The 27,825-nt window shown below is 39.6% G+C and overlaps 1 protein-coding gene across 1 annotated transcript in view; it reads left to right on the top strand.

The window, feature by feature from the left end:
• The window catches only part of MALRD1 (MAM and LDL receptor class A domain containing 1), a gene marked incomplete at both ends in the record, with an annotated part of 625,033 nt that overhangs the window by 571,008 nt on the left and 26,200 nt on the right, over positions 1–27,825 (top strand). The window contains 2 exons of the mRNA XM_079776420.1: positions 23,017–23,096; positions 23,191–23,287. Coding sequence (XP_079632546.1) covers positions 23,017–23,096; positions 23,191–23,287 — 177 coding nt within the window. The remainder of the gene's footprint in view (positions 1–23,016; positions 23,097–23,190; positions 23,288–27,825) is intronic.

Genomic DNA, 27,825 nt, shown 5'->3' with positions numbered 1-27,825 from the left:
TATCTAGAAGGTAATAAATGCTCTGGTTTATTAGAGTACTAGAGGCCCCATGAAAAATGCATGCAAGAGTAGGCCTTCCTTCCCCCGGCTGCCAGCACTGGCTTGCTCTGGCACCTGGTACCCGGGCTTCCCTCCATCCCCGGTTTTGTCTGGAAGGATGTCCGGTCTAATTAGCATATTACCCTTTTATTGTTATAGACTGGAGGCCTGATGCATGAACATTCCTGCAAGAGTAGGCCTTCCTTCCCCCAGCTGCCAGCACAGACTTTCCTCTGGCTCCTGGGATCCAGGCTTTGCTCCCACCCCAGCTTCATCCGGAAGGACTTCCAGAAGGACGTCCAGTCTAATTAGCATATTACCCTTTTATTATTATAGATGTGATTTTCAAACCTGAGTTCTAAAGCCAAGCAAAGTAAACATTTATTTTGAGTGTAATATTTCAAACAAAAGATCTCAAAAATTTAACATCCCATGCACACTGCGCTCCAGCAAAATGAAGGAGGAAACCTAGGAAGAGCTGACATTGAAGAGAAGTCCTAGAAATTCTCAAAGAATAGGTCTACAGAGCACGCAGTCCAGGTTGGCCCAAAGAAACAGGAGACTTGGGACATTCCTAAAAGAAGAAGACTGAGAATCTACCTGATATTTTAACCAGGTGAAAAATTGTGTTGAGAGGATGTTGGAGAGTTGAAGAATTAGCCACAAGCATAGAATACTTAGCAAATTAAAATGAATTGGATAGTTCACTCGAGGAAAAGGGAGCCAAAAAAAGTAAATAGATCATTAATCTTTGTACACTATTAGCTTAGCAGTGAACAGCAATATTTATGAAATAATAATATTATAAACTCTGAATATTGATTTAATTATATTGAGTGGTGGAGGGAAGCCTCTAAGAGGCAGTAAAGTAAGGAGTTGCTGTTTATACAATGCCAGTGAAAATTTTAGCATAACAATAAAATAGGCAAATCAAAAAGCACACGTTGTATATTATCAATAAAAATAGAGGTTTGCACTAAAAGAAACAGTTAAGGAAATTGAAAGCATGTGTCTTTGGAGCTAAAGCACAACTTGAGTGTTTGAAAAATAGGCATGCAATACTTTAATAAAATATAAATATAGCAAAATTCCCTCTATTGACAAACACACATACACACACACACATTTATGACCTTAATGGGCACTCAGCCCTGTGTGAAAATGCTGTTGCATGTGTCTAGTTTGGGTGATTTCTGAGTCAAAATTACTCCAATTTATGTTTTCTCCCCTCTGCCTCAAGGTTCCCACCCCACACTACCATCTCTACTAATTTCGTTAAAAGATTCATCATCAGAGAACTCCCAATCACTCCAGGAGCAAATAACCCATTCTCATGTACCTGCCTTCTCTCAGAAAAGACCCTGTTCCTCCATGGGCTGTGGAACCCGTTCCTTCTCCTCTTCCCAAGAATTTCTCTCAAGTCCCCTGTCTCTCTCTATCAGACACTAGCTTTATCTCATCTATTGAATAAACATGCTCTTGTAGCTATTCCCTTAAAAAAACAAAGCAAACCAAAAACAAACAAAACTCTCACTTGCTCCCACTGTCTGCTTCTGCTCCCAACAAATGTATCTTCTCATTTTGAGATAAAACTTTCCAAAAGAGTTATCCACATTCTGTCTCCAATTTGGTCCTTCTATTGGCACTGCAGCCTCTCTGACTCCCCCGTAGATAGGATGACATGGATTTGCTTATTGTCTTTCTCCACCCCTCCCTTCCTCAATGAAATGTACACTTCCGGAGGTCAGGACTTTGTCCTTCGTGCGGTTAGACCACACTTAAGACTTAGCACCTGGCCTTCAATAAAAATATTTAAACAAATGAATCAAGTATAAAATCTTATTTCAAAAGAATGCAATGATTTATTTAAAAAGATGTTTTAGTATTAATATATGGTACACAATGTGGAACATACAATGTGACAATTGAATATTTTTTAAAAATCTATGCTTTATAAAACAACCTTTGAAATATATGATGTGAAGCAAATGAAAATATGTATTCCATGATTTTGCACCAACTTGATTTTATGTTTACATATAAATATAACATGCTATAAAAATAGCTAAATATTTAGTAACATAAACAAAACCAATATGTGCTACATGTCAGTTCTCATTGCCTAAAAATCTGAATTTAAGTGGATATTTATTTCCTTGCAGATGTGGTAAAGTGCTCAGAAATAATTAAAACTATGTATGTATAGTTTAATATATATATATATGTATATATATATATACACACACACATATACATACATATATATATACATATATATATGTGTGTGTGTATATATATATATATATATATATATATATATATATATATTTAATTTAACAGGAAATGTTTTTGCTCTGTATTTGGGGTGATAAAATTATCTAATATCAGGATTTATTATAACAGAAATTGCCTAAACCAAAGAGGAAGATAAAGCAATATCTCTGATAAACTGTTGTCATTATTGGCTGGCACTTGCCTTGCCTTTCCCCCCCCCCCAACTTCTCTCTCCCCTATGCACCTATATTATCACAGGACAGGCGGTTAAAGACCTATTATTCTTAAAATTTATGAGATTTTTACAACATGAAATAGCCCCTAACAGAGTCATTTTTCTTCCATTGCTGGCCACACCACCCTATTCTTATTCCAGAGTTTCCTCCTCTGTGCCAACCATCGCCGGTCATAGAGCGCCTTCATCACCAGGTATTACATATTAGGGAACATCATTCTTCATGATGTCCAAGGGTTTGAATTTTTAAGTGATCATCATGTAATCTAACAACAGAGATATACAAATAATGGAAATATATATATATAATATATATATATATATCATATATATATATATATATATATATATATATATATATATATATATATTAACAAATACTACTGTCTGCTGTTTAGACTTTCTAATATAAAACTTTTTCCTGTATTTTACTTTGGTAGCAGAGATATATAGCTTAATGAAACAAATTAGTTTACCTTAACCATTTCATATATTAAGAAGAATATATATGTAATCAATAAATTGTATGTTTACTAAATATTTGAGAGAAATCACCAGTAAACAGATCTAGCCCAGGAAATATATTAAGGGATTATTTGTTAATAATAATGTACTTTTCATTGTTATCACACATTTTATATGTTTAGAAGAGTTTATATAACTTGAGGGTTACTTATACATTTAGAACTGGAGAAAAGTCATCAGTAGAGTGATTCAGAGGTAGAAACATTCTTGGAGGGAATCTGTTTATAATTTAGAACAATAAGTCTTCTACTACAGTTTTCCTTCTATCCCACAAGGCCCTCTGCTCCTTATACACATTGATTTGCCTTTCCTTATGGATTATAACTACATACTGAGGGAAGAAGCAGTTTTTACTAAAGCCTACAGCACAATGTATTCTTGTATGCAGTGTGCTGGTAATTTATTTAGGATTTTGATATCTATAAGTGGAATTGTTCCCAGAGTTTCTTCTGTATATAATATTTTTTTTTTAGGTTTTTATTATCTTAGGCAAACATTAGCTCCCTGAAATAAGTTGGGTAGCTTCTTTTATTTTCTGAAATTCCAAGTATAACATGAGAATTACCTTTTCTTGAAATTTTGAAAGACCAAAACAGCCAAATAGCCTAGTTTTGAAGCATTTTTAAGCCTTTTTCAATATTACATACATTATGGATCTACTCTCATTTTCTAGTGGTTATATTAACTTTATAATTTATATTACCATTGCAAAATCATTTAATTGAGGTTTTCAAGTTTCTGGTTATAAAGTTTAATATGTGTTTGTATGTATATGCACATAATATATAAGCATGTTTATTATACATACATTATAGGTAATGTATACTACATACTTAAAAATTAATATTTATCTAAAATATTTTAAATATACATACATATATAATATACTACAGGCCCTGTGCACGAAATTTTTGCATGGGGGTGGGGGGTGTCCCTGAGCCCAGCCTGCATCCTCTCCAATCTGGGACCCCTCAAGGGATGTCCGACTGCCCGTTTAGGCCCAATCCCACCGGACATCCCTGTCACAATCCAGGACTGCTAGTTCCCAACCACTCGCCTGCCTGCCTGCCTGCCTGATTGCCCCTAACCACTTCTGCCTGACAACATGATGACCCCCAAACAACTCCCCTGCCAGCCTGATCAATGCCTAACTCCTCCCCTGCCTGCCCGATTGCCCCTAACTGCCCTCCCCTGCTGGCCTGGCCATCCCTAACTGCCTTCCCCTGCCAGCCTGGTCGCCCCTAACTGTCCTCCCTTGCAGGCCTGGTCACCCCCAACTTCCCTTCCCTGCTGGCCTGGCCGCCCCTAACTGCCCTCCCTTGCCAGCCTGGTTGCCCCTAATTGCCCTCCCCTGCTGGCCCGGTCACCCCTAACTGCCCTCCCTTGCCAGCCTGGTCACCCCTAACTACCCTCCCCTGCCAGCCTGATCTCCCCCAGCTTCCCTCCCCTGCAGGCCTGGTCCCCCCAACTTCCCTCCCCTGTAGGCCTGGTCACCCCCAACAGCCCTCCCCTGCAGGCCTGGTTGCTCCTAACTGTCCTCCCCTGCAGGCCTGGTTGTCCCTAACTGCCCTCCCCTGCCAGTCTAGTCACCCCTAACTGCCCTCCCCTGCTGGCCATCTTGTAGGGGCCATCTTGTGTCCCCATGGGGGTAGCCATCTTTGACCATGGGGGTGGCCATCTTGTGTGTTGGAGTGATGGTCAATTTGCATATTACTCTTTTATTAGATTGGATATGCATGTGTATGCATATGTGCATAAAATTGAGTAGTAACAAAAGCAATGAAGAAAATAGGGTGAGCAGATTGTCAGTCAGGGATGAGGCAGAGGTGCTGGCTGTGGTATGTTTTAGATAAACTTGTTGACTAAGCACTCTCTGAGAGGGTGTCATTTGAGTCAAGATCACAGTTTTATGAAAGGGAAAACTATTCCAAGATTTGGGCAAACTACTTATCTATCAGAAAAAGTATAAAACATAAAGTACTTGAGATAAGAACAAGCTAAGAGAGTTTAGAGAAGAGCATTATCATATTGTGAAGGAGTGAGTTTGGAGGCCAGTAGCAAATGGTCTAACAGACAATGGTACACCTTAAACAAGGCCTAGTGAATTCAAGACACTCAATAATCACTAACTGAACAAAGAGTGTGGAGTTTAGACATTTTTCTCAGTTTGATGGAAAATCATTAGACGATGCCTTGTCTTGTACTGAGCAAGTAAAGGGCCTTGTCACTTTACTAAAGGTCAAAGTAGACTGCAGACACCCAAGGATTCTCATCCTTGTAAGCACTGTGGTTATGGGAAGTTCCTTCCAGAGCCAGCATCCCACTGCTCCTTCTTTCTCATTGTAAGCCTACCATTTTGTGCTTACATGTGTGTACTTTAATGTGAAATAAAGAAAACATCAATAATGCCTTGCTGGAATTAAAAAGGTCAGAACCTATGTTTTCAAGACATGTGTTTTTCATACATCATATAATAGCAAAAGAAAAATTTCAAAAACCCATTTTTTGTTGTGAGTGTACTCCACAGCAAAAAGTGTAATGCCTTTACCTCCGTCATCTTAGAACAACACTAGTTTCTATTAACTCTCAGCCCATTTTCAGTTGTCCAATTTGTGAATTATTTCATTTCCTTGCTATTTCTTTTTCTTTCTTTCTTTTTGTTTTTTGCAACTCCAGTGAAGTATCCTATCTAATAAAAGGGTAATATGTAAATTAACTGTCATTCCGTCACAAAGATAGTGGCGCCCATAGCCACAAGATGGTGACGCCCAGTCCTCTCAGCCCCGCCAGAGTCCCCTCAGTCCCAGGGGGGCGGCCGCTGAGAGTGGGCAGCGTGAGCCTCTGGGCAGCGGGCATGGAGGGCCTCTGGGCAGCAGGCACAGAGAGGCGTGGGGGGGAGGGGGGTACGCTTGCATCATCGCCCTGGCAATGAGGCAAGCGTTCCGCGCCCGGCCACGGATGGGCCTCTGGGAGGCGGAGAGCCTCTGGGCAGCAGGCGCGGAGTGGCCAGGCCCCGCAGAGAGCTACTGGCACACGGATTCATGTGCAGGGCTACTAGTCACTTCATAATAGTGGAAAATGTTAGAAGAGGAAAACCTAAAACATAATCTTTAGGAATTTTTTTTTCTTTTTTAGTTTCCTATCAGTTGCAGCACCACACCAACCAGTAGTCTAAATGAATGAAAGCAGAACACTTTTTATCTGCTTTATGCTCTCTGAAGTAAGAGTAGAAACAGTTTTTTGTTTCTATGATGTTGTAATAACTTGAAATAATATATGAATGTGCTCCCTTCCTACATTTGCAATTCTGAGTAACTTGGCTACCAATTCAAGTGGGAGTACAAAAAAAAGCCATAGGAACATGTGATTTGCATTTTCAAATTATCATCCCCTAAAAACAGAATCTGGTAATAAATATACTACTTTTGTGAGGAAGTGGAATATAGATACAATAATAAGAAAACAGCTAAGCAGCTCTAAGAATCTGAATTCAACATTGACAAAGCCATTGTCCTCTAAGTTTTAATTTGTTCTCTGTAGATTGAGAATAATAACCCAGCCTCAAAGCAATATTCTAAGGCAGCGAGTCTCAAAGTATTCCCCAGATCAGCAGTCAGTGGCACCTGAGAAATTGTTAGAAATGAAATTCTGAGATCACCCCATGTTACCATACAGGAGAGATCCTTGTCCCCACCAGTGGCGGAATTCTTGTGATACCTTGAGAAAAAGAATTTTCTGAGTCTCACACAGGAGGATGAAATATGATAGAAGGCTTTATTTCCATGGAATTAAATCCCCACGTTTCCAAAGCCCCATTTCCCTTTGTCCTGCCATGGAAGTATAGCTAGGTCTTCAGCAGAGCTAAAATCAGAGCCAGTGTCCAGAGTTTCCTTTCCGGGTCTGCACAGTCCGATCCAGCATCAGGCTAGCGTACTCTGTGTTTCCCCACTGCAGTCCATCAGTCCATTGCAGGTGGGGTCTACAGGTAAACATGGCTGTGGAGGAAACACAGGCGAATGCAAGGAAGCCAAGAGTGAGCCAAAAGCACAAGAGAGAGAGAACTGCTTTGTTCAGGAGATTATGAATTCCCAAATTTTCATGTGCTTGCAGTGGCCACGCCCATCCCATTCTGGCCAATGATCTCTGTCCCCAGGTTTGACTGACAGGCAAGTATCTTCCTTACATCACCCCAACTTGACTGGGCATGCATTGATCTTTCCTTTGTTGGGTCCCTTCCCTGACTGTTTTTCAGGGAATAGGCCAGTGGTTCCCTGGGGAGTGCAAAGTTGCAGCTTCCTGATGCTGCACAAATGACATGCCTATAGTATCTGGTTTTGTTTCTTTGCTTCTTTCCAATTATTAATTACTTGCTAATTATAACTACTGGTGTCCCATTTAGAGAAATAAGGCCTTTTTTAAAAAAATTAAAATTTTTAAAAATAATCTTTTTAAAAAATTATTTATTGTTGAGAGTTTTACATAAAGTCTCCTTTCACCCCATTGAGCTCTACCATCCTGCTCCCACCCCTCAGCACATACCCCCACCCACCTATTGTCTGTGTCCATTGGTCATGTTCATATGCATGGATACAAGTCCTTTGGTTGATCAATTAACCCACCACCCCACCCTCTCCGGCCTTCCTCTGAGGTTTGACAGTCTGTTCAATGATTCTGTGTCTCTGGATCTATTGTTGTTCATCAGTGTATGTTGTTCATTATATTCCACAAATAAGTGAGATCATGTGATATTTATCTTTCTCCAACTGGCCTATTTCACTTAGCATAATGCTCTCATGTCCATCCATGCTGCTGTAAATAGTAGAGTTCTTTCTTTTTTATAGCAGCATATAATTCCATTGTGTAGATCTACCACTATCTTTTAATCCACTCATCTGCTGATGGGAACTTAGGCTGTTTCCAAATCTTAGCTATTGTAAATTGTGCTGCTATAAACAAAGAGATGCATATATTCTTTCTGATTGATATTTCTGATTTCTTGGTATATATCCCTAGAAGTGGGATTACTGGGTCAAATGGGAGTTCCATTTTTAAATTTTTGAGGAAATTCCAGACTATTTTCCACAGTGGCTGCACCAGTCTGCATTCCCACCAGCAGTCCACGAGGGTTCCTTTTTCTCTACATCCTTGCCAGCATTTGGTTGATTTGTTGATGACAGCCATTCTGACAGCTATGAGATGGTACTTCATTGTTGTTTTTATTAGCATCTCTTGAATGATTAGTGACTTTGAGCATATTTTCATATGTCTGTCAGCCTTCTGTATGTCCACTTTCGAAAAGTGTCTATTTGGGTCCTTTGCCCATTTTTTTATTGAATTATTTATCTTCCTTTTGTTAAGTTGTATGAGTTCCCTATAAATTTTGGAGATTAAACCTTTATCGAATGTAACATTGGCAAATATGTTCTCCCATGCAGTAGGCTTTCTTGTTGTTTTGTTGATAGTTTCTTTTGCTGTGCAGAAGGTTTTTATTTTGATGTAGTCCCATTTGTTTACTTTCTCCTTAGTTTCCATTGTCCTAGGAGCTGTATCAGTAAAGATATTGCTATGACATATATCTGCTATTTTGCTGTCTATGGTTTCTTCTAAGATTTTTTGGTTTCCTGTCTTACGTTTAAGTCCTTTATCCATTTGAGGGTTTTTTGTGTGTGAATGGTGTTAAGTTGGTGGTCTAGTTTCATTTTTTTTTTTTTTGCATGTATCTGTCCAATTTTCCCAACTCCATTTATTTAAGAGATTGTCTTAACTCCATTGTATGCTCTTGCCTCCTTTGTCAAATATTAATTGAACATAATGGCTTCGGTCAATTTCTGGGTTCTCTGTTCTGTTCGATTGGTCTGTGTGTCCGTTCTTGTGCCAGTACCAGGCAGTTTTGAGAACAGTGGCTTTGTAATATAGCTTGATACCTGGCATTGTAATCCCTCCAACTTTTTTCTTCTATTTTAGGATTGCTGCAGGTATTCAGGGTCTTTTTTTATTCCATATAAATCTTAGGAGCATTTGTTCCAGGTCTGTGAAACATGCCACTGGTATTTTAATGGAAATTGCATTGGATCTATAGATTGCCTTGAATCATATGAATATTTTAATGATGTTAATTCTACCAATCCATCAACACAGTATATTCTTCCATTTGTTTATATATTCCTCTATGTCTTTTTTCAATGTCCCGTAGTTTTCCGAGTACAGGTCTTTTACCTTCTTAGTTAAGTTTACTCCTAAGTATCTTAATTATTTTGGTCCAATGGTAAGTAGGATTGTTTATTTAGTTTCTCCTTCTGTGAGTTCATTATCGGTGTATAAAGATGCCATAGATTTCTTGGTGTTAATTTTGTATCCTGCTACATTGCTGAATTCATTTTTTAAATCTAGTAGTTTTTTGATGGAGACTTTAGGGTTTTCTTTGTATAATATCATGTCATCTGTGAATAATGTCAGTTTTCTTCTTTTCCAGTTTGGATGCTTTTTATTTCTTCTTCTTGTCTGATCGCTATGGCTAGCACTTCCGGTACTATGTCGAACAGGATTGGTGAAAGTATAGGTGAAGGATTGATGTCTTGTTCCTGTTTTTAGGGAAAATAGTTTTAGTATTTGCCCATTGAGAATGATGTTGGGTATAGGTTTGTCATATTACGCTTTTATTATGTTAAGGTTTTATTCCCACTTTGCTGAGAGTTTTTATCAAGAAAGGGTGTTGAATTTTGTTAAATGCTTTTTCTACATCAACTGATATTAATATGTGATTTTTTTCTTTCAATTTCTTTATGTGATGTATCACACTTATTGATTTGTGGTTACTGTACCAGCCTTATATCCCTGGAATGAATCCCACTTGGTCATGGTGCATGATCTTTTTATTGTATTGCTGGATGTGATTTGCTAATATTTTGTTGAGGATTTTAGCATCTATGTTCATCAGGGATATTGGCCTGTAATACTCTTTCTGTGTCATGTCTTTATCTGATTTTGGGATTGTAATGCTGGCTTCATAGAAAGAGCTTGGAAGTGTTTCTTCCTCTTGAATTTTTTTGAATAGTCTGAGGAGGATCTGTGTTTGTTCTTCTTTGAATGTTTTAATAAAACTTCCCTGTGAACTAATCAGGACCAGGGCTTTTGTTTGCTGGAAGTTTTTGATTACTCTTCAATTTCATTGGTAGTTATCGGCTTTTTCAGGTTTTCTGATAGTTTTGGAAGATTTTATTTTTCTAGGAATATGTCAATTTCATCTAGGTTGTCTGGTTTGTTTGAATAGAGTCGTTCATAGTGTTTTTTTAACAATCTTTTATATTTCAGTGGGATTGGTTGATACTTCACCTCTTCCATTTCTGATTTTTCTATTATTTGGGCCCTCTCTCTCTTTGTTTCTTGGTGAGAAGCCTTGAAATCGTATAAGAATAAATGGATGAAAGTTTTCATTTTCTTGTAATTGCTTCTGGCTGTCAAAGGGTGTAGATCTGCCTTTCCCTGGCAGATCTATGCTCAGAGTTTCTCCCTGACAGAGGAAGGAGGAGCAAAAGGGAAGTGGGGTATTCACACAGGGAAGAGGGATTTTGCGAAATCTGTGTTAGTCTGCTGTCCCTGTGAGGTGAAATAAGTGATGTCCAGAGGATGATGCATTTGACAAGCTGCATTCCTATTGTATTCTGGAAATGACAAACTTGACAAGAAGGTTAAAAGGCACAATTTAAAAGTGAGGAGACTTATAGTAACTAAAGGTCTGGTGAGAGATAAAGAGCCCATGTGGTAAAGGGAAAGGTTAACTTTACATGCCCCAGATTAGGGTGGAGGAGTGGCTTCCTTGGAGGAAGGTGTGTCACACCTGCCTGAAGCCCTTCTGCCCATTATATTTAAACTAGAGGCCCGGTGCATGAAATTCCATGCACTTGGGGGCAGGAGTCCCTCAGCCCGGCCTGCGCTCTCTCACAGTCCAGGAGCCCCATGATTGATCACCCCTAAGTGGTAGGCCCTGCCCACCCAGCCAGGGCTCCATGATGGATCACCCCTGCAGAGGGAGGCCCTACCCACCAGCCACAGCACCACCACAGGGTAGCCTGGGCCTCCCTCTCTGGGGTGATTGTGCAGCCCCCTGATTGATCAATTGCCCCGCCGGCCAGTGGCCTGGGCCTCCCTCTGCAGGGCAATCATGGGGCAATGGCTGGGTTCCCGACCAATCACAACGTACCTGCCTTGGCTGGCCTGCCATCATGCGTGTTATAGCATGGTCATCTGGAAGGTCTTTTGGATGGTCGTTCTGCTGTTCGGTCAATTTGCATATTACACTTTTATTATTTATAGATTAAGCTAAGGGAAATATTTTAAGATTTCCCCTGTGTGGGGCTTTTCTGTCTGAACCATATGGGCAGAAAAAGGAAAGCAGTTTCAAATGAAGTTGATAGACCGTCCATATTTCATTGACCCAACCTTAAGTCCAAAGCATTGACTCATTTCAGAAGACAAGTGATGCGGTTGGTTTCTAGAGTGAGGCTTGAGTTGTGTGAATAAGCAATCAAGTAAATAAGAACATAGGCATGCACCCTATGAAAACAGAAGCAAGGAAACAAAACCAAAGGTTAATGCTCATAACAAATCACAAACCGGTTGAGAAGACTTTTAGATGCAAGGCTTTTGCTAGAATTAAAGCCAGCAGTGACAGTCTGATAGATTTTCTGCAGTTTAACATCGCTGATGATATTATTAGGTGCTGAGATCTGTATGGCATATATAGAGATAGCCTAAAACTAAAAATTTAAAGATAATTAATTGTACTAGAGTCAAAAATCCACAATTAGGCTTTGTGGTTTTTATTGTCATACAATTTTTCTTCTTACAATTATTCTCATATTCTAAGAGACTGTATTAAGTCCAGTTTTAGTTTGGTCTGAGTATTTGCATAAGTACAAGAATAGCAACTGATCAAACAAATCACACAGGCTCTTTCAAATTTGCTTCGCTGCCATCTTTCACGAGGAATTTAAATATTGAGCTGTAGTCATCTCCTCAGGGCAGAGAAGGCAAGCTACAGTTTCCATCAGGCTTTGTCTTCAATACCTATAGGTTTGGGTCAATTCCTTAAGTCCTTGAGGTCCCCAAAATGTCTTGAGGTTTCTTTCTTGCCATCTTTCAGCAAAGCAATGTTTGTTTGTTCCTTGGGAAGATTGCTATGAGCCATGTGACCAAGTAAGGTATCAGGCCATGTGGCTTCAGTTGGCTTTGGATGTCAATCTCAATTCCTTAAGGCATCTGGTGACATCCAGAGTCCAGGCCTGTCTCTCTTAGACATGGTATTTTAGTCAAAATATTGGTTAATAAGACCAGGTCATTTGAAATTGGTCTTATTGAGTATGTGCAAAGAAAGGTATTGCCATTATGCACTCATTAAGAATTGTCAGGCTCTGGAGGTATCATGTAGGGAGAAAAGGCTAAAAATAAAAAATTAGCATTTTCAAGATCAGAAAACATATTTCATAACTTTTAGAAATACAGGTTTGCTTTATTTACTAGCAAATATATTTATACTTCAAGAGACATATTTCCATGGAGACAGGTATCATATAGTAAAGCTCACTGATTTAGCAAATCATAGGTGAATTGAGTTAAACTGGTTGGCTCAAATAGCTGAGGCTCAGACAAGATTTATTTTTTTAACATTTGCATTTTAATAGATAGTTTAGATAAGAGTTCTTGGAGACCAGGTATTAGTACTTTAAAGGCAGACAGTCCTTTCCTTGATAAACCTAGAATAAAATTTCTTGCCAGAGTAGGCACTCTCAAGGCACTGTGAGTGGAGATCGCATTATTTATTGACTTCAGGGAGTAAAATCTTTAAAAAAAAAAACTTGACAAGGCGACCTGATAGCTGAGGGAGGCATAAAATAAATGTCTTCTCTGCTTTCCAGCTTTCTGTCATATACCAGAATTTGGAGTGGCCTATGACACCTTAGCCACCAAGGTCCCACAGCCATCCTACCTTCACCAGCCGGGGGACTCACATTCACCCCCAGTACAAAATCCCTTCTCACGCCTGGCATAGAGACTCTTCCCCAGATAGTAATACAATTGTCCAGGCGTGGGGCCTTTAACTCCACACAGGGGATTCTGATGGCCTTGGACCTTACTGGGGGTTTTTACTCTTTATTGTCTTGGATGGGAAAATATGGCTTTTAAAACTAGCCTTTAATAGCTGGGCTGGCAATCTGTTGCTGTCTCATTTCCCAACAGCCTCAGTCCCTTGGCAGCATGAGACAGCTTCCTTTAAGAGAGGGGGAATATCCCCTGTTAATCTGCCAAGACAAAGATTTAACACCCGGGGCCCTGGGGTTAAATTCTGTTTGTAGTTAATTTCCAAGATTAGATAACAAAAACCTTTCTTTTTTTGAGCAACTGTATATTTGAGGCTTTTCTCTATTAGTTATGCCTGTGGAAGAAGCATTAGTGACAAGTAGTAAAGTTTGCATGAATCAAATGACACAGCAGTTTCATTTGTAACCGAAACAGTACCAGCAGTGAGCAGCTCCTCTGACTGGCTGCCGGGTTGCTCTTAAGCAATGACATGGCTGCCGGGGCGGTTACAATTTATAACTTCCAGCCTCAAGTAACGGGCTGCCAGGCCTCAAGTAACAGGCTGCCAGGGAGGTACCCTCTGACCTAGTGATGATTGTAGTTCCCATCCCCTGTGATGAGCCAGGGAGAGGGTGGAACCAGGCAGGTAGCAGCCCTGGGCTTGCCAGGGGCGGGGACCTGGTAGCAGCTTTTCTTGGAGGCTTCTCTCTGCATTCAGACTGTCTCTGTTGCGCCTTCCCCCACAGGTGCCCAGCCCCAGGCCACTAGACCCATGAGGTCCAGGGGAGCTTTGGTTGGGGAACTTGCAGGGGTGTGGGCAGGAGGCAGCAGCCATCCAGTCTGTGGCCCACCTCCAGGACCCCTGCTCCTCAGCACCCTGGGCGCACTAGCAGGGCAGACGCAGAGGGAGATGGGAGGCAGAGGGAAGCGAGGGCCGGGATGGTCCTTGGCTTGGGGCTGCACTGGGCTGGGAGTCTGGCCTTAAACCCCCAGCTTGGGATGCGGGGCTGCTGGCCCCTCCCTGGGCTTAAGCAGGCTGGAGAGCTGGGGGTTTCCCAGGCCAGGAGTAAATGTCAAGGCAGTAGTGAGTGCATGCCGGCTCCCCCGGGCACTCATCTGCATATTGCGCTGCAGGAACCCATAGCACTGGCACCACGCTGGCAATAAAGGGTGTTCCCGGCCCGCAATCTGAATCCTGTGGGGCGGGAACAGAGAGAAGTTAAATTGTAGCAACATGAGCAGCATGCAGGGGAGTGGTTAAGAGAGATGAGTTTTGTAAACAGGGAGGAGTATGGACACAAGGCACAAACTCCATAGTAGTATCAGGTCATGCACCTTCTCAGCATTTTCTGGAGCCTGTTGTGTCTTTGGGACTGGGAGCAGGGTGCCGCTTTCTACTGGATTTGCATCCAAAGCAGCAGAAGCTAGTTAGGGCAGAGAAAAGGAAGCAAAAGATTCAGACAAGCACCAATCCAGGAGACAATGTGAGAAACGAATTATAAAACTCCCAGGCTAGGGACGGAGGTTTCTCACCACAACCTAGGCCAGTTTTTTCTCGCTTTGGAGTACAGGCCAGGTGCAGACATGCAAGTTTGAAGGCTGTGGGCATGCTTTGGCCGGGGAAGTAGAAGAGAAGGGATGCTTTCCATAAGTCAGTTCTCCTGGTAGGGTCTCATCTGGGTCACCATCTGTTACTGGGTAAGAGGTCTTATCCCTGCCGGTGGCTCATGAGGGTGGAATTCTTGCACTATCCCAAGAAAAAGAATTTTCTGAGTCTCACACAGGAGGATGAAATATGATAGAAGGCTTTATTTCCATGGAATTAATTCCCCACATTTCCAAAGCCCCATTTCCCTTTGTCCTGCCATAGAAGTATAGCTAGGTCTTCAGCAGAGCTAAAATCAGAGCCAGTGTCCAGAGTTTACATTCCGGGTCTGCACAGTCCGATCCAGCATCAGGCTAGCGTACTCTGTGTTTCCCCACTGCAGTCCGTCAGTCCATTGCAGGTAGGGTCTACAGGTAAACATGGCTGTGGAGGAAACACAGGCGAATGCAAGGAAGCCAAGAGCGAGCCAAAAGCACAAGAGAGAGAGAATGCTTTGTTCAGGAGATTATGTATTCCCAAATTTTCAGGTGCTTGCAGTGGCCACGCCCATCCCATTTGGGCCAATGATCTCTGTCCCCAGGTTTGACTGTGTCACCCCAACTTGACTGGGCATGCATTGATCTTTCCTTTGTTGGGTCCCTTCCCTGACTGTTTTTCAGGGAACAGGCCAGTGGTGCCCTGGGGAGTGCAAAGTTGCAGCTTCCTGGTGAAGCTGCCCAAATGACGTGCCTATAGTGCCTGGCCTTCCCTCTTTGCTTCTTTTCTATTATTAATAACTAGCTAATTACAACAATATCAGCCAGACATTGTGAATCAGAAACTCTAGGGATGGGGCCAGCAATCTGTTTTTATACTAGTAAACCTTACAGGAGATTCTGATGCATACTAATTGTGTATATGACTGTTATAATGATTAAATAAGGTAATATAAGTACAAAATAAAGGTGCTTTGATAACTGTAACAAATTATCCATGTGTTAACTACAATTATGATGATAGTGAATATTTTCAGTAAATCTCTATGAGCAGATTGTGTTAATTGGAGCTTACAAGAATACAACAGGTATAATAGTCCTTACCTTCCAAAAATGTATAGTCTAAAAAGATTTATAAGGAAAAGGACAGTTGAACTACTGTGTGCCAAGTGCTGTCCTCAGAGTTTACAGGATGCCATGGGACCCAAATAAGTATTTTTTAAGTCAGACAGGACACAAAGGAGGGCCCCCCAGGGTAAATGTTTATTTGGTCTGTGTCTGTGTCTTTAAGGATAAATATACGTTAGCCAGATGGATGAGAAGTTAAGCCATCTTCCAGAGAATGGGAATAGATGTGCTGGAAAGATGTAGAAGGGCAAAAGAGTACATCTCTCAGGTGAAGGTATTCCAATAAGAATAAAGAGTTTATGAGCAAAGAGAAAATTGAGATCAAACCAGTTGTGCCTTCAAGAGTCCATATCAGAAAACAGTCTCTGTATAAAACCACTTCTGGACAGGACTCTAAGAGCTGTGAGAAAGTAGTAAAGGGTTTGAATTGGGGAAGTGAACAATGTGACATCAGTCTGGAGGCAGGAAATCCAGTGAGGAGCCTGTTGCAGTAATAGAGAAGACGCATGGATGAGATAATTCAGAAGTAAACTGTTGGAACTTTGGTGATTGAGCTGATGCAGTAGAGGAATGGATATGGGAATCTAGAAATTGCTTTTTATCTTTGAAAAAATTTTTATCTCCTTCTGGTGCTAGGAATGCTATATTTCAAAATAGTATTAAAAGTCCCTTTAGTTTCATAATTGTTAGGAAGAATGCAATCAAATGTGATCTCCCCATTATCCTGAGTCAGTGAAAAGTATTGGATTAAGTTACCTAATTTACATTTTAAGTCTTTTCTAAATTTGAATATGCAAATATCAACATTTTAATGAAATAACCATGCCTCTGCATTAGCACTTAATTTTTCCTCTTATTACTTTAGCCCTAGTTGAACAATTGAAGTAGTTAAAATAAAAAACAAAACAAAAAAGAATAAACCTCCTGCCTGTTCCCATGAATCTATGCTCAGAAAATGCATGGCTCTTCCTTTTCCCTGGCAATGAGACACAGGAACTGGGGCCAACACACAGATGACAGTAAGGATGGGAGGAGCCTTTGTTCCAGGTTTAGTGGGTAATGAATGGGTGTTACCAAGCACATCCAGAAATAAGTGATTTCAGAGCCCCTGGGTTATAGTGTACTAATAGCAGAAGGCCTATTAGAATTAAGGAAAGATTAGCATGTTGGCTCCGACTGAGAGTGTCTAATTATATTTTATTTCTCCCTTTCTCCTGTTTTTGTTAAGAAAACAAACTCTTATGCATGGATGATGTGGGACATTTATCTTTCTCTTTCAGGTGGACTCTCCCTAATACTTATAAATTTTACAAAATATGGTGGAGCTAATTAGTCAAGTAGGAAATTAGTCTAAGCAAATTAGTCACCGGTGCTCAAAGTGGAATTTCGGTGCTTTGTGGCTCAGAGATTATTTAGTGGCTGCTCCTGCTTTCTTGTTTCCTGTTAAATGAATTCGCCCATGACAATCAGGATGGCTTGTTAAGGGCTCTCCTCAATTGTCCCGTGTCCTTTCCGCTGGCACAGGCTCAGCACACAGCCCCGAAAACACAGTCAGAGCTGGTGCCCTCAGACTAAGTTGAGGCAGCACTTCCCTCTCCCCGCTTGGAGTACTAGTACATGTGTCTGATTCATGTGTCTGATGGGTAGAAGCCTCATTGGTTTGGGGCGGAGGAATGTACACTGCAGGCACTGAGCATATTCAACAACCGCTTTTCCCTCCCCTACCTCTATAACTGGATTAAGAACCTCCAGGCATATTTATATATAAAATGTTTATGTATTTTATTTTATTATTTCCATCACCGTCTATCTCCTCTATGCCCTGTTCCACCTTCACGCTCCCCTACTCCTCCCCCACCCCCTCAAAATCACCACATGAAAGCAGAAGCGGTGGCAATGGCTTTTCACTGCTTTATAAGCCTTAACCGATGCTCAGGCAAGGATGGGAGACAGGGCAGTTGTCAGATGCCAGCTCCCTGGAGGGACAGCCTGTTAGGGCATAAAGTCAGCAGGGGACATGACCATGACTTCCACCCGAAAGTAAAAGCCTGGCTATGGGGCAGCTTGGCAGAGATAACACTTCTGCAATAGACTTTTATATGTGTTGTTTAATTCCCATACACATTCTATGAGGTGAGTTGTAATTGTTACTGCTCATAATAGGAAACTGGAGTCATTTGATTCTCCCATAGCTAGAAAATGGCAAAGATTAGCCTCAAACCCAGGTGCCCTGACCCGATTACTTACTCTTTCCTTAGCGCCACACTGCCTCCTCTACAACTAGAGATGTTTCCAGAGCAAAGCTTAATGTGATCAATGGACTTTTCCAGACAGCAAAGACCAGGAAGTTCTAACAGATAAACATTATAAAGTTAACTGCCATTATAAACAACTAAATTCCTACTTTGGGAAGACCTGGGAAGCAAAACCATATAGTGAGCAGAGAGTCATTGGCTGAGGAGAGTAAGAGACATAGTTGAAAATCTCATTCAGAATGTACCCCTGGGTGATTTGCTGTTCAACCGCTCTGTGACTTATTTCTTCAAATATGAAATGGAGAAATAATTCCTTTTCTGTAACATTATTGTATTACACATAGTATAGTAAAGCATTTAGTATATTGTTGAGCACATAGCAGGTTTTCAATTGTAATTCCTTTTGGGCTTTATATATTGTAGTTTTCTGAAGCATGGAATGTAAATATAGAAGATACTGGCTCCTATAAACAAAAATGATATAAATGAATTTAATAATCACAACATATTGCTATAAAAATACCTAAGAAAAAGAAAAACAAGTCTACTACTATAATGCTAGATTAATAAATCTAATAAATTAATAAATCTAATCTAAAATATATTCAAAATGCATGCTGCTTCTGAAGGGATTTTACTTCCACATCCTCAAAAGCTGCAATATTAGAGGAAGTATGGCTGCACAAACACAGTGTAAAATAGAATGTGGAGATCTACAGGTTAATTTGGGACCCCATAATAATATATTTGAATATATTTCTCCAGATCTCATCAATTATAAATGATTTCTATATTATTGGATGACCAATTTTTCTGTAACATTTTATACTTCATTCTTTGGAATAAATATAATTTAAAATATAATTTAATATATCACCTGTTCAATAAATGTATAATTGAGGTTGCACATTTTTCACTTTCTGGGTCTGGAAATATAATTATTCTTGAAGCAATTCTTTCATCCTCTCTTTTAGCACTTTTTTTTAAAGGTATATAATTTATCTTAAAAAAGGAAAGCAAACTTTTTTTTATTATTTTTTTTTTATTGGCCAATCCTCACCCAAGGTTATTTTTCCAGAGAGTGGAGGGGAGGGGGAGAGACAGAGAGAGAGAAGATTGAATCCAGGACCCTTCAGTCCATAGGCCAATGCTCTATCCACTGAGCCAAACCAGCTAGGGTCTTTAGCACTTTTTTTAACCTTATTATATTTCATATATTTTAATCTCTACTTTGTATCTTGGCATCACACAATTGCACAGCACTCCCTACACCCACCCCACTCTAACAACCATCCAGCTCTGCCTTAGATGCCCCACCAGGACTGGTTCTCTCAGGTTGGCATGCGCCTAATCAAAGCACACCAAAATCTCCCCAATATATCATCCATTCTCCCTGTTTGAATGGAGTCTAGGCATGCAACTGCCACAATTACTTTGAACACTGATATCCATAGAAGAGGTTTAGTATGACAAAGATAAAATATATGTTAAATATTCTTACTTGCTTCTTTTTGCAACCAAGCTAATGTTTCTCCTTAGTGGAGAGGGTTGAGGAGAAGGCAAAAAGCAACAACAAAAATATTAAACTGAGAAATATATACATGATATGTTAATTTCTGAAAATTGTCTGTATGGGTTGTTTGTATAGACAGCTGGCCTTAAGGAAGCCCATAATGCATTGTTGAAAGTAAAAGCCAGTTTGTTACAGAGAGATGTAGATGCTTCTATTACAATAAACACACACATGTGTGTGCATGTGTGTGTTCTATGAAAGGGTAAAGGAGTGGAAAGAGACATACTTGGCTGTTTATATTAGTTACATAAGGAGGATGGAATTACATAGGGATATGAAGGGTTGTATTCAAACATACATGACTTTAAGCATGTATTACTTTTAATCTGATAAACATCAAATAGGAAGGAAGTGAGGGCTTGGAATCAGGTTGGTGTGGAGATTACAATCTCTGCTTCAAGGAACAATTTATTGTTATTGACAAGAATTTTTAAAATATGTTTTATTGATTTCAGAGAAAGAAAAGGAGAGGGAGAGAGAAACATCAATGGTGAGAGAGAATCATTGATTGGCTGCCTCCTGCATGCCCCCTAACTAGGGATTAAGCCCACAACGTAGGCATATGCCCTGACCAGGAATCAAACCTTGACCTCCTGGTTCATAGGTCGACACCCAACCACTGAGACACATCAGCCCAGTGACAAGAATTTTTTTGAATCATAGATATTACTGTATAATTTTAAAATTTCAGTAATTTCTATTCATATTTCAAAATTAATTGATATATATTAAAATTCAGAGATAAGCCCCTTTGAAAACACATATAGAAAACAATTGGTTTAAATTAGGAAGATTGCCCTAGCTGGTTTGCTTCAGTGGATAGAGTGTCAGACTGAAGGGTCTCGGGTTCCATTCTGGTGAAGGGCACATACTTTGGTTGTAGGCTCAATACTAGGCCCTGGTCAGGGCCAGGGCATGTGCGGGAGGCAACCAATTGGTGTGCCTCTCTCACATGGCTGTTTCTCTCTGTCTCTCCCCTTCTCTTCCCCTTTCTCTAAAATCAATGGAAAAAATATCCCTGAGTGAGGATTTAAAAAATAAACAAATAAATATAGCAGACTGATATACTTAAATGGAAACTTTTGAGGGTAGGATACTCAGTTTCTTCTAAAATAACTCCTTTAAAGGATTTTTTATTATAAATATCTAACTCAAAATTTCATTCATACTTCTTAAATTCAAAATTTCCTTGGCCAAAAGTGACAAAAATTCAGCATATTTTGAAACTAATTTGGGCCCTTAAAATACATTTCTTTCTATTACCTTTATCATGGTACTTGATAAGATTATATATCACCTTGATTTATTCTTTAATATAGTTGTTCTTCAGTAGAAAAATAAATAAAAATTCAGTAATATATATTTATCTTTAAAGGAAGGTTATATTCTGTTACTTTTTACAGGTATATTTTTACCAATGTAAAAACAAATTGCCTATCTTTAATTTTCCTTTTATCAATAGCATCTGTACTTATTTCTGTAAAATTATCATCAAAATATTTTCAGTATAGTTGGAATTTTTCTTTCAGTAAAAAAATAGTCAAAAGAAATAGTTACTTAATAGACTATTTGTTCATCACCAGAAGAGTGATATATATACATACACACACACACACACACACACACATATATATATATATATACACACACACTATAGATAGGTAAATGATAATATATAAGTACATATATAAATAGACAAATAGAGAGAAGATAGATGATCGATAGATAGCACACATTTGGATTTTTCCCATTCATTTTTTAACTGGTATTTTAAGACAGTGTCCACTGACATTTATCTTAATAGGCACATTCAAATACCTACCATATATCTAAAGGGAAGACTAGTATGATCCTCGTGCCAGTGAGTGGCATTTTAAAAAATCTAACGATGCCCAATTAACCAAAATGAAAACCTGTCCCTGTCTCTAGGCCACACCAGTTTGTGCACATGTGAAAGACTGACATGTAGAGTCACACTGTCAATTGAGAACTGACAAGAACTATATCCTAAGGGTTATGAGAATAAAAAACATAGTATTAATGTATGCATGTAAAATAATATTAGATGTTTTAGAAGGTTACCCAAGCTGAAAAAAACATCTTTAAGCACTTTAAAATGAATGACAAGTTGGAAAGAAAAATATTAAAATGAAGAATGAGAATAAAAGAGATAAGTAAATTTAACAAATAAATAAATGAAAGAATACATAAATAAGAAACTCAAAAGAAAAAATACTCCATTAATCAACAATTCTGATTTATTTTCATTTGAATTTCAGAAACATCCAAACAAATTGTCTTAAATTTCTACCTTTTAAAGAATACCTCCTAAGGAAAGAAGATATTCTTATATGGACCTCCTTATACATCTAAGCTTTTTATATTTAAAAAAGCTATTGCTTTTTGAAGGAATTGCTATTGATCATTCAAGTTTTCAAATTCAAAAGAGAGATTGAAACTAAAACAAATGTGTGCTGAAGAAGCATTGTTCAATACACAGCTCTTAAGCACACTAGTCAGAAGCTAGTTTTTAATCCTATTTTGTCGCATGTACCATGAACCTGGCAGGAAATTCAACTAAATCCTTTTTCATTTGTATTGTGTTATTTCTGGTAAACAAGAATATGTACCCAAGCTTTCACACCCATATGCAAATACATACTACCAGAAGTATTCTAACACATTTACCACTTAGAAATCAATCTTATCTCTCTGAGCACAAGCTAGTCTCCATTTCTGAACTATTGAAAACTATCCATATCAAAAGAGATGCTCCCAGTGTTAAGTTTCATCATGTATGTCCGTAAGTAAAACAAAGGACGTGAAATTCTAGTAGTATTCCTAATCTATCTCATGAGATTACCAACCTGATTCCAAATCTATGAACTTGAAGGATCATCTGTAATTTATATTAATCCATAATTTGAATCTTCTCTATCAGTACCTGAAGTAAGTTAAATCACTTTTTATTGAAAAATGTGCTAGCTTTTAAGTTTGAGACAAATGAGTAAAGTAGTATGGACACTGGTGAAAAACAAGTCAATTTTTGAAAACAAAAAAAGGAAGTCTCTGAAAACTAAGTGCCCATCTTATAATCTAGGAGAAGGTAAATCACGACAAACATCCTGTTACACAATAATGTGAAAATAATGAAATTTAATTTTGTTTTGACTTTGGTTTAACATTTTTAGTTTCTTATCAAAGTTACCCACATTGCAGGTATTTCATTGTCTATTGACACTCATCATTTTATTCCATGACAATACTACTAAAATATGCTGCTACTTCCTTTTTGTTTTTCTAACTGTCATCTTTTATCTCATTTCCAGATGTCGACAAGGATGGACAGGAAACCGATGTCATATCAAAGTTCACCATTCTACTGCAGATCTTACATACTCTCAGAATAGTAGGTGACATTGTGACTAAACGAATCACTGGGTTTTTGAGTGTCTAATATTTTTGACTGTGTGTGTGTCCTTTTCATTGGTTTGAAATTCCAGATATATGGACTCTCCTGGGTATTGGATTAGCTTTCCTGATGACTCATATTACAGTTGCCACCTTGTGTTTTCTTGTGAACAGAAAAGTACCAGTAAGGTAAGTGAAACATTTAATTTGCTGTGTTTTCCTTTCACTCCATTTTACATGCAAGGTAACTTTAGTGTTTTCATAATTCATGATATCTTTCTCTTATTTACTTATTTTTTTTAGTAAAGTTGACTTTTTCAATTATGTTAGGAGCATTTTGATGACAACACAAAGGAGAACATGGCATTCTGCACTGATTAAAAAGATAGAAGGGGATGGACATCCAAGTTTATGGTGGTGCCCAGGGAAGGCGGCAGAACTGCAAAAGAGATACTTTCTGGCTTTCCCAGGAAGGCTGAACTCTAGGCACCATCTTTCCAGGCCAAGACCCCCAGGTCCTAGGAAATGCACAGGCCAGAGGCCAAGAGCTGCTGTACCTGGAGGAACTTTGCAGGCGGGGCACAGGCGTGACACAGGAGACCTCACAGTCTACTGTGCTGATCAAGATACTAGGAATAGATGAATGAATAAAAAAGCTGTGGCACATTTACACCATGGAATACTATGTAGCTGTAAAAGGAAGGATCTCTTACCTTTTGAGACAGCATGGAGGGACCTGGAGAAGAATATTATGCTAAGCGAAATAAGCCAGTCAAAGAAAAACAAGTATCATATGTGGAATTTAAAGAACAAAATAAGCTGATGAACAAAATAGATCCAAGATATAGAAACATGGAACAGACTATGGAATCTCAGAGGGAAGGTGAGGGTGGGTGGGAAGAGATTAACCAAAGAACTTGTGTGAATATATACCTAGCCCATGGACAAAGACAATAGTGTGGGGAAGGCCTGGGGCAGGGGTCCAGCTTGGGCTAAAAGGGGTCAATGGGAAAAAGAGGGTCATATATAATACTTTCAACAATAAAGATAAAATTTTAAAAATGATGCTAAGAGCTTCCTACCCAATACCCATCTTCCCATCACCTGTAAGGGATACAGGTCACCCCAATAAGGAAAGTGACTATCTTTTCCATGAACCGAACAAGATAAAGACTCAGAATAAGATTTAATACAATTTTAAGATATTGAAAAAGCACATCATGTCTTGTGAGCTGAGTCTGTGGTCAGAGATTTAGATCAGCTGCAACACCGATGTGTCACAGAGCACAGGATAACTGCATTCTCCTTGGTGTCAAATGGAATATGCCACCTGCTGATGAATGCTTCTCAGCTATCCAGCCTGCAGTCTTGTTAAATACCAGACACCAAACTTGTTATCATCAATTAAAGCAAAATTATTCCAGAACTATGGTATTCATTAGGAAAAAAGATCTGACATTTTTAATCCATTACTATCAAGAAGAACATACTGACCTACTAATTCTGTGGTTATTTGACCATCACTCCAACACACAAGATGGCCACCCCCATATGGACACAAGATGGCCACCACAAGATGGCCAGCAGGGGAGGGCACTTGGGGGTGACCAGGCCTGCAGGGGAGGGCAGTTAGGGGGGACCAGGCTGGAAAGAGAGGGCAGTTAGGGGCAATCGGGCAAGCAGGGGAGCAGTTAGGCGTTGATCAGGCTGGCAGGGGAGTGGTTAGTGGGTGATCAGGCTGGCAGGCAGAAGTGGTTAGGGGCAATCAGGCAGGCAGGCAGTCGAGCGGTTGGGAGCCAGCAGTCCTGGATTGTGAGAGGGGTCCCAGATTGGAGAGGGTGCTGGCTGGGCTGAGGGACATACACCCCCCCATGCATGAATTTCGTGCACCGGGCCTCTAGTAAGATATATTTTCATTTAATATATAATATTAATTATTCAAATTATATTTATTGGGAAATTAATTTAAAAATGATTATTTTAATTATATTGATAATATAATTAATATAGTATATGGAATTAGAAAAAGATTTATTTTAAGGAATTGACTTATGTAATTGAGGCCGGCAAGTCACAATTCAAGTAAGAGTTGGTGGTGTAGGCTTGTATCCAAAGTCTGCCAGGGATGCTATCAGGCTGGAAACACAGGGAGGGTTTCCTTGTAGCCTTGAGGCAGAATTCCTTCTCATTTGGGAAACTTCAGTCTTTGTTGTTAAAGCCTTTAAATCAGGCGTCCTCAAACTACGGCCCAAGGGCCACATGCGGGTGTTTTTGCCGTTTTGTTTTTTTTTTACTTCAAAATAAGATATGTGCAGTGTGCACAGGAATTTGTTCATAGTTTTTTTAAAACTATAGTCTGGCCCTCCAAAGGTCTGAGGGACAGTGAACTGGCCCCCTGTTTAAAAAGTTTGAGGACCCCTGCAGTTTAAATGGTTGAATTCGGTTCACCCACATTATGAAACGTAATCTGCTTTACTTAAACTTGGCTGATTATAAATGTTAATCACACCTAAAAAATACTTTTACAACAACACCTGGACTAGAATTTGAGCAAAGAACTGGATGCCACAGTCTAGCCCAGTTGACACATAAAATTAATCACCATGGACCTTGCCAGTTTGGCTCAGCGGATAGAGTGTCACCTGCAGACCAAAGGGTCCGAGGTTCCATTCCAGTCAAGGGCAGACCTCAATTGCAGGCTCCTCCCCAGCCCGGGCCCAGGTCACGGCTTGTGCAGGAGGCAACCAATCAATGTGTTTCTTTCACATCGATGTTCCTCTCTGTCTTTCCCTCTCTCTTCCACTCTAAAAATCAATCGAAAAAATATCCTCGGGTGAGGATTCAAAAAATTAAATCATCATGTTATGTGAATGAGTTATCACATTAACACAGCCAGCGAGAGTATTTAGGAAGAACCCTAAATTTCACACTTTTTCCAGGTTCATGTTGGACAGCTTATGCCATTGGGGCTTTGGAGAGACCTCTCAGGCAAATGTCAGTGGCACTCTGCCACAGCCTGACAGCCAGCTCTCCTTTCTCTCACTTCCATCATTCTTCTTCAACATCACACTTCCCCTTCCTCATCACTCCTCACCTTCATTCTTTGCCAAATTCTATTTCTGTTTTCTCTTTTCCTATTTATTTGTTCATCTCCTCTTAATCTTTTCTGTTTCTCTGACACTTTTTAAAAAAATGTTTAGTATCTTCTTCTCATCCTTTATTGATGGTCTCCAGAGTTTGCCTCTATATCTGATTCCCTTTCATGTAAGATATCATTCATTTCCAAGGTTTCAAATGCCATCTACACATTAATGGCTCCAAATAATCTCTCTGTCTTACTGAAGTTCTTTTCCATGCTCCAGATTCATATCATGCTTTTAATTATTTGCTAGACTTCTCCATAGAATTTTTCTAGATACATTGACTTTAACATTATGAAATATTAGCACCCATCATTTTCCAACTCTGGAACCTACCTTTGAGATTCCCCAAAATAAAGAGTAACTTCATTATTTGAGGTGAAAAGCTTATATAGCTGCTTTTATCATCCTACCTGAACACATCAGAACTCTTATCTTACAATAACAACCCCTCTTGCACAAGATACACAAAAAATTGAGTGGAATTGGCTACATTTACAAATATAAGGCTCCTATTACTGCATATTTTAAAGAACTTCCAAGATTACCAGTAATTTAGGCCAGATACAACCCACTAAGGCTTACTAATGGAAACAGAACCATCTGTACTGTCATCAACCAACCTTTTATTTCTCCAGTCTAGGTAGGGAGAGGCCTGGGAAGGAAAGAGAAGGGGTCCTTGCAGTCATTGTCTTTGGAGCAGCGCAGTGTTTGCAGTGAGAAGTTTTACCTCCTTCCCAGTAAAGAAGGGAGGAAGATACCACCTCCAACACTACCCAAAGCAATGGGATGGAAGAGCCCCACGAGAATCAATAGTTAAGATTTGTGATGCCTAGAAGAAAGAGTGAAAATCCTGCAAAGTCTGATCCCTGTTCCACATCAGAGTGCAATGCAGAGAAAAAGCTCTCAAGAGTACGTGATACATGTACCCTTTGCAGAAAGACATGGAGACAATTTTTGGTTCATTGTTCTGGAAGTGGGTGGTCCTGGGAGCATCCTATTCCAGCTGGGCTTAAAAGGACTGTGGTACAATGTACCTGGAAACAACAGGAGAGTGGAGTGAGAGGGGAAGGGCGCTAAACTGCATCCCAATTGTGCACAACCCTCCAAATGTCTGGAAGAGAACTTAGAGTTTCCTTCCTCGGTCCATTTGAAGAAGCACAGAGAATGGAGGTAAATTGGTGTTGGGCTGTTCAGTCAGCTGCCAGGTTAAGTGAGGTGATGCCCTTCCTGAAAAGGGCATTAGGGGAAGGACTGAACTCAATGTTGACACAGCTGCCTTCTTTTAAAAGGCATTCAGTAATAGAAGGGGCCAAAATGAAGTTGATTCACACACACACACACATGAATTCCATATGTTATCACCATGGAGGCCATGACAAGAGAAAAGTGAGAACCATCCATTGTGCAATGGCGGGGGCCTACCAACCAATGACAGGAGACTAGTTGCTAAGAAGATCCCTGCCTTGCATTTCCCCTTCATCTCCGTGTCCCCATGATAACCTTGAAAAATGAAAAATGAAAGCAGGGGAGGGGAGTTAGTTGAAAGCCAAAACCATGACCTTTAGTCTCTTCCTGATTCCAAGC

Source organism: Cnephaeus nilssonii (genome assembly GCF_951640355.1).
Source record: "Cnephaeus nilssonii genome assembly, chromosome: 1".
Taxonomy (NCBI): Eukaryota; Metazoa; Chordata; class Mammalia; order Chiroptera; family Vespertilionidae; genus Cnephaeus; species Cnephaeus nilssonii.
The sequence above is the reverse complement of the archived record's forward strand: the minus strand, read 5'-3'. Positions and strand labels throughout refer to the sequence as shown.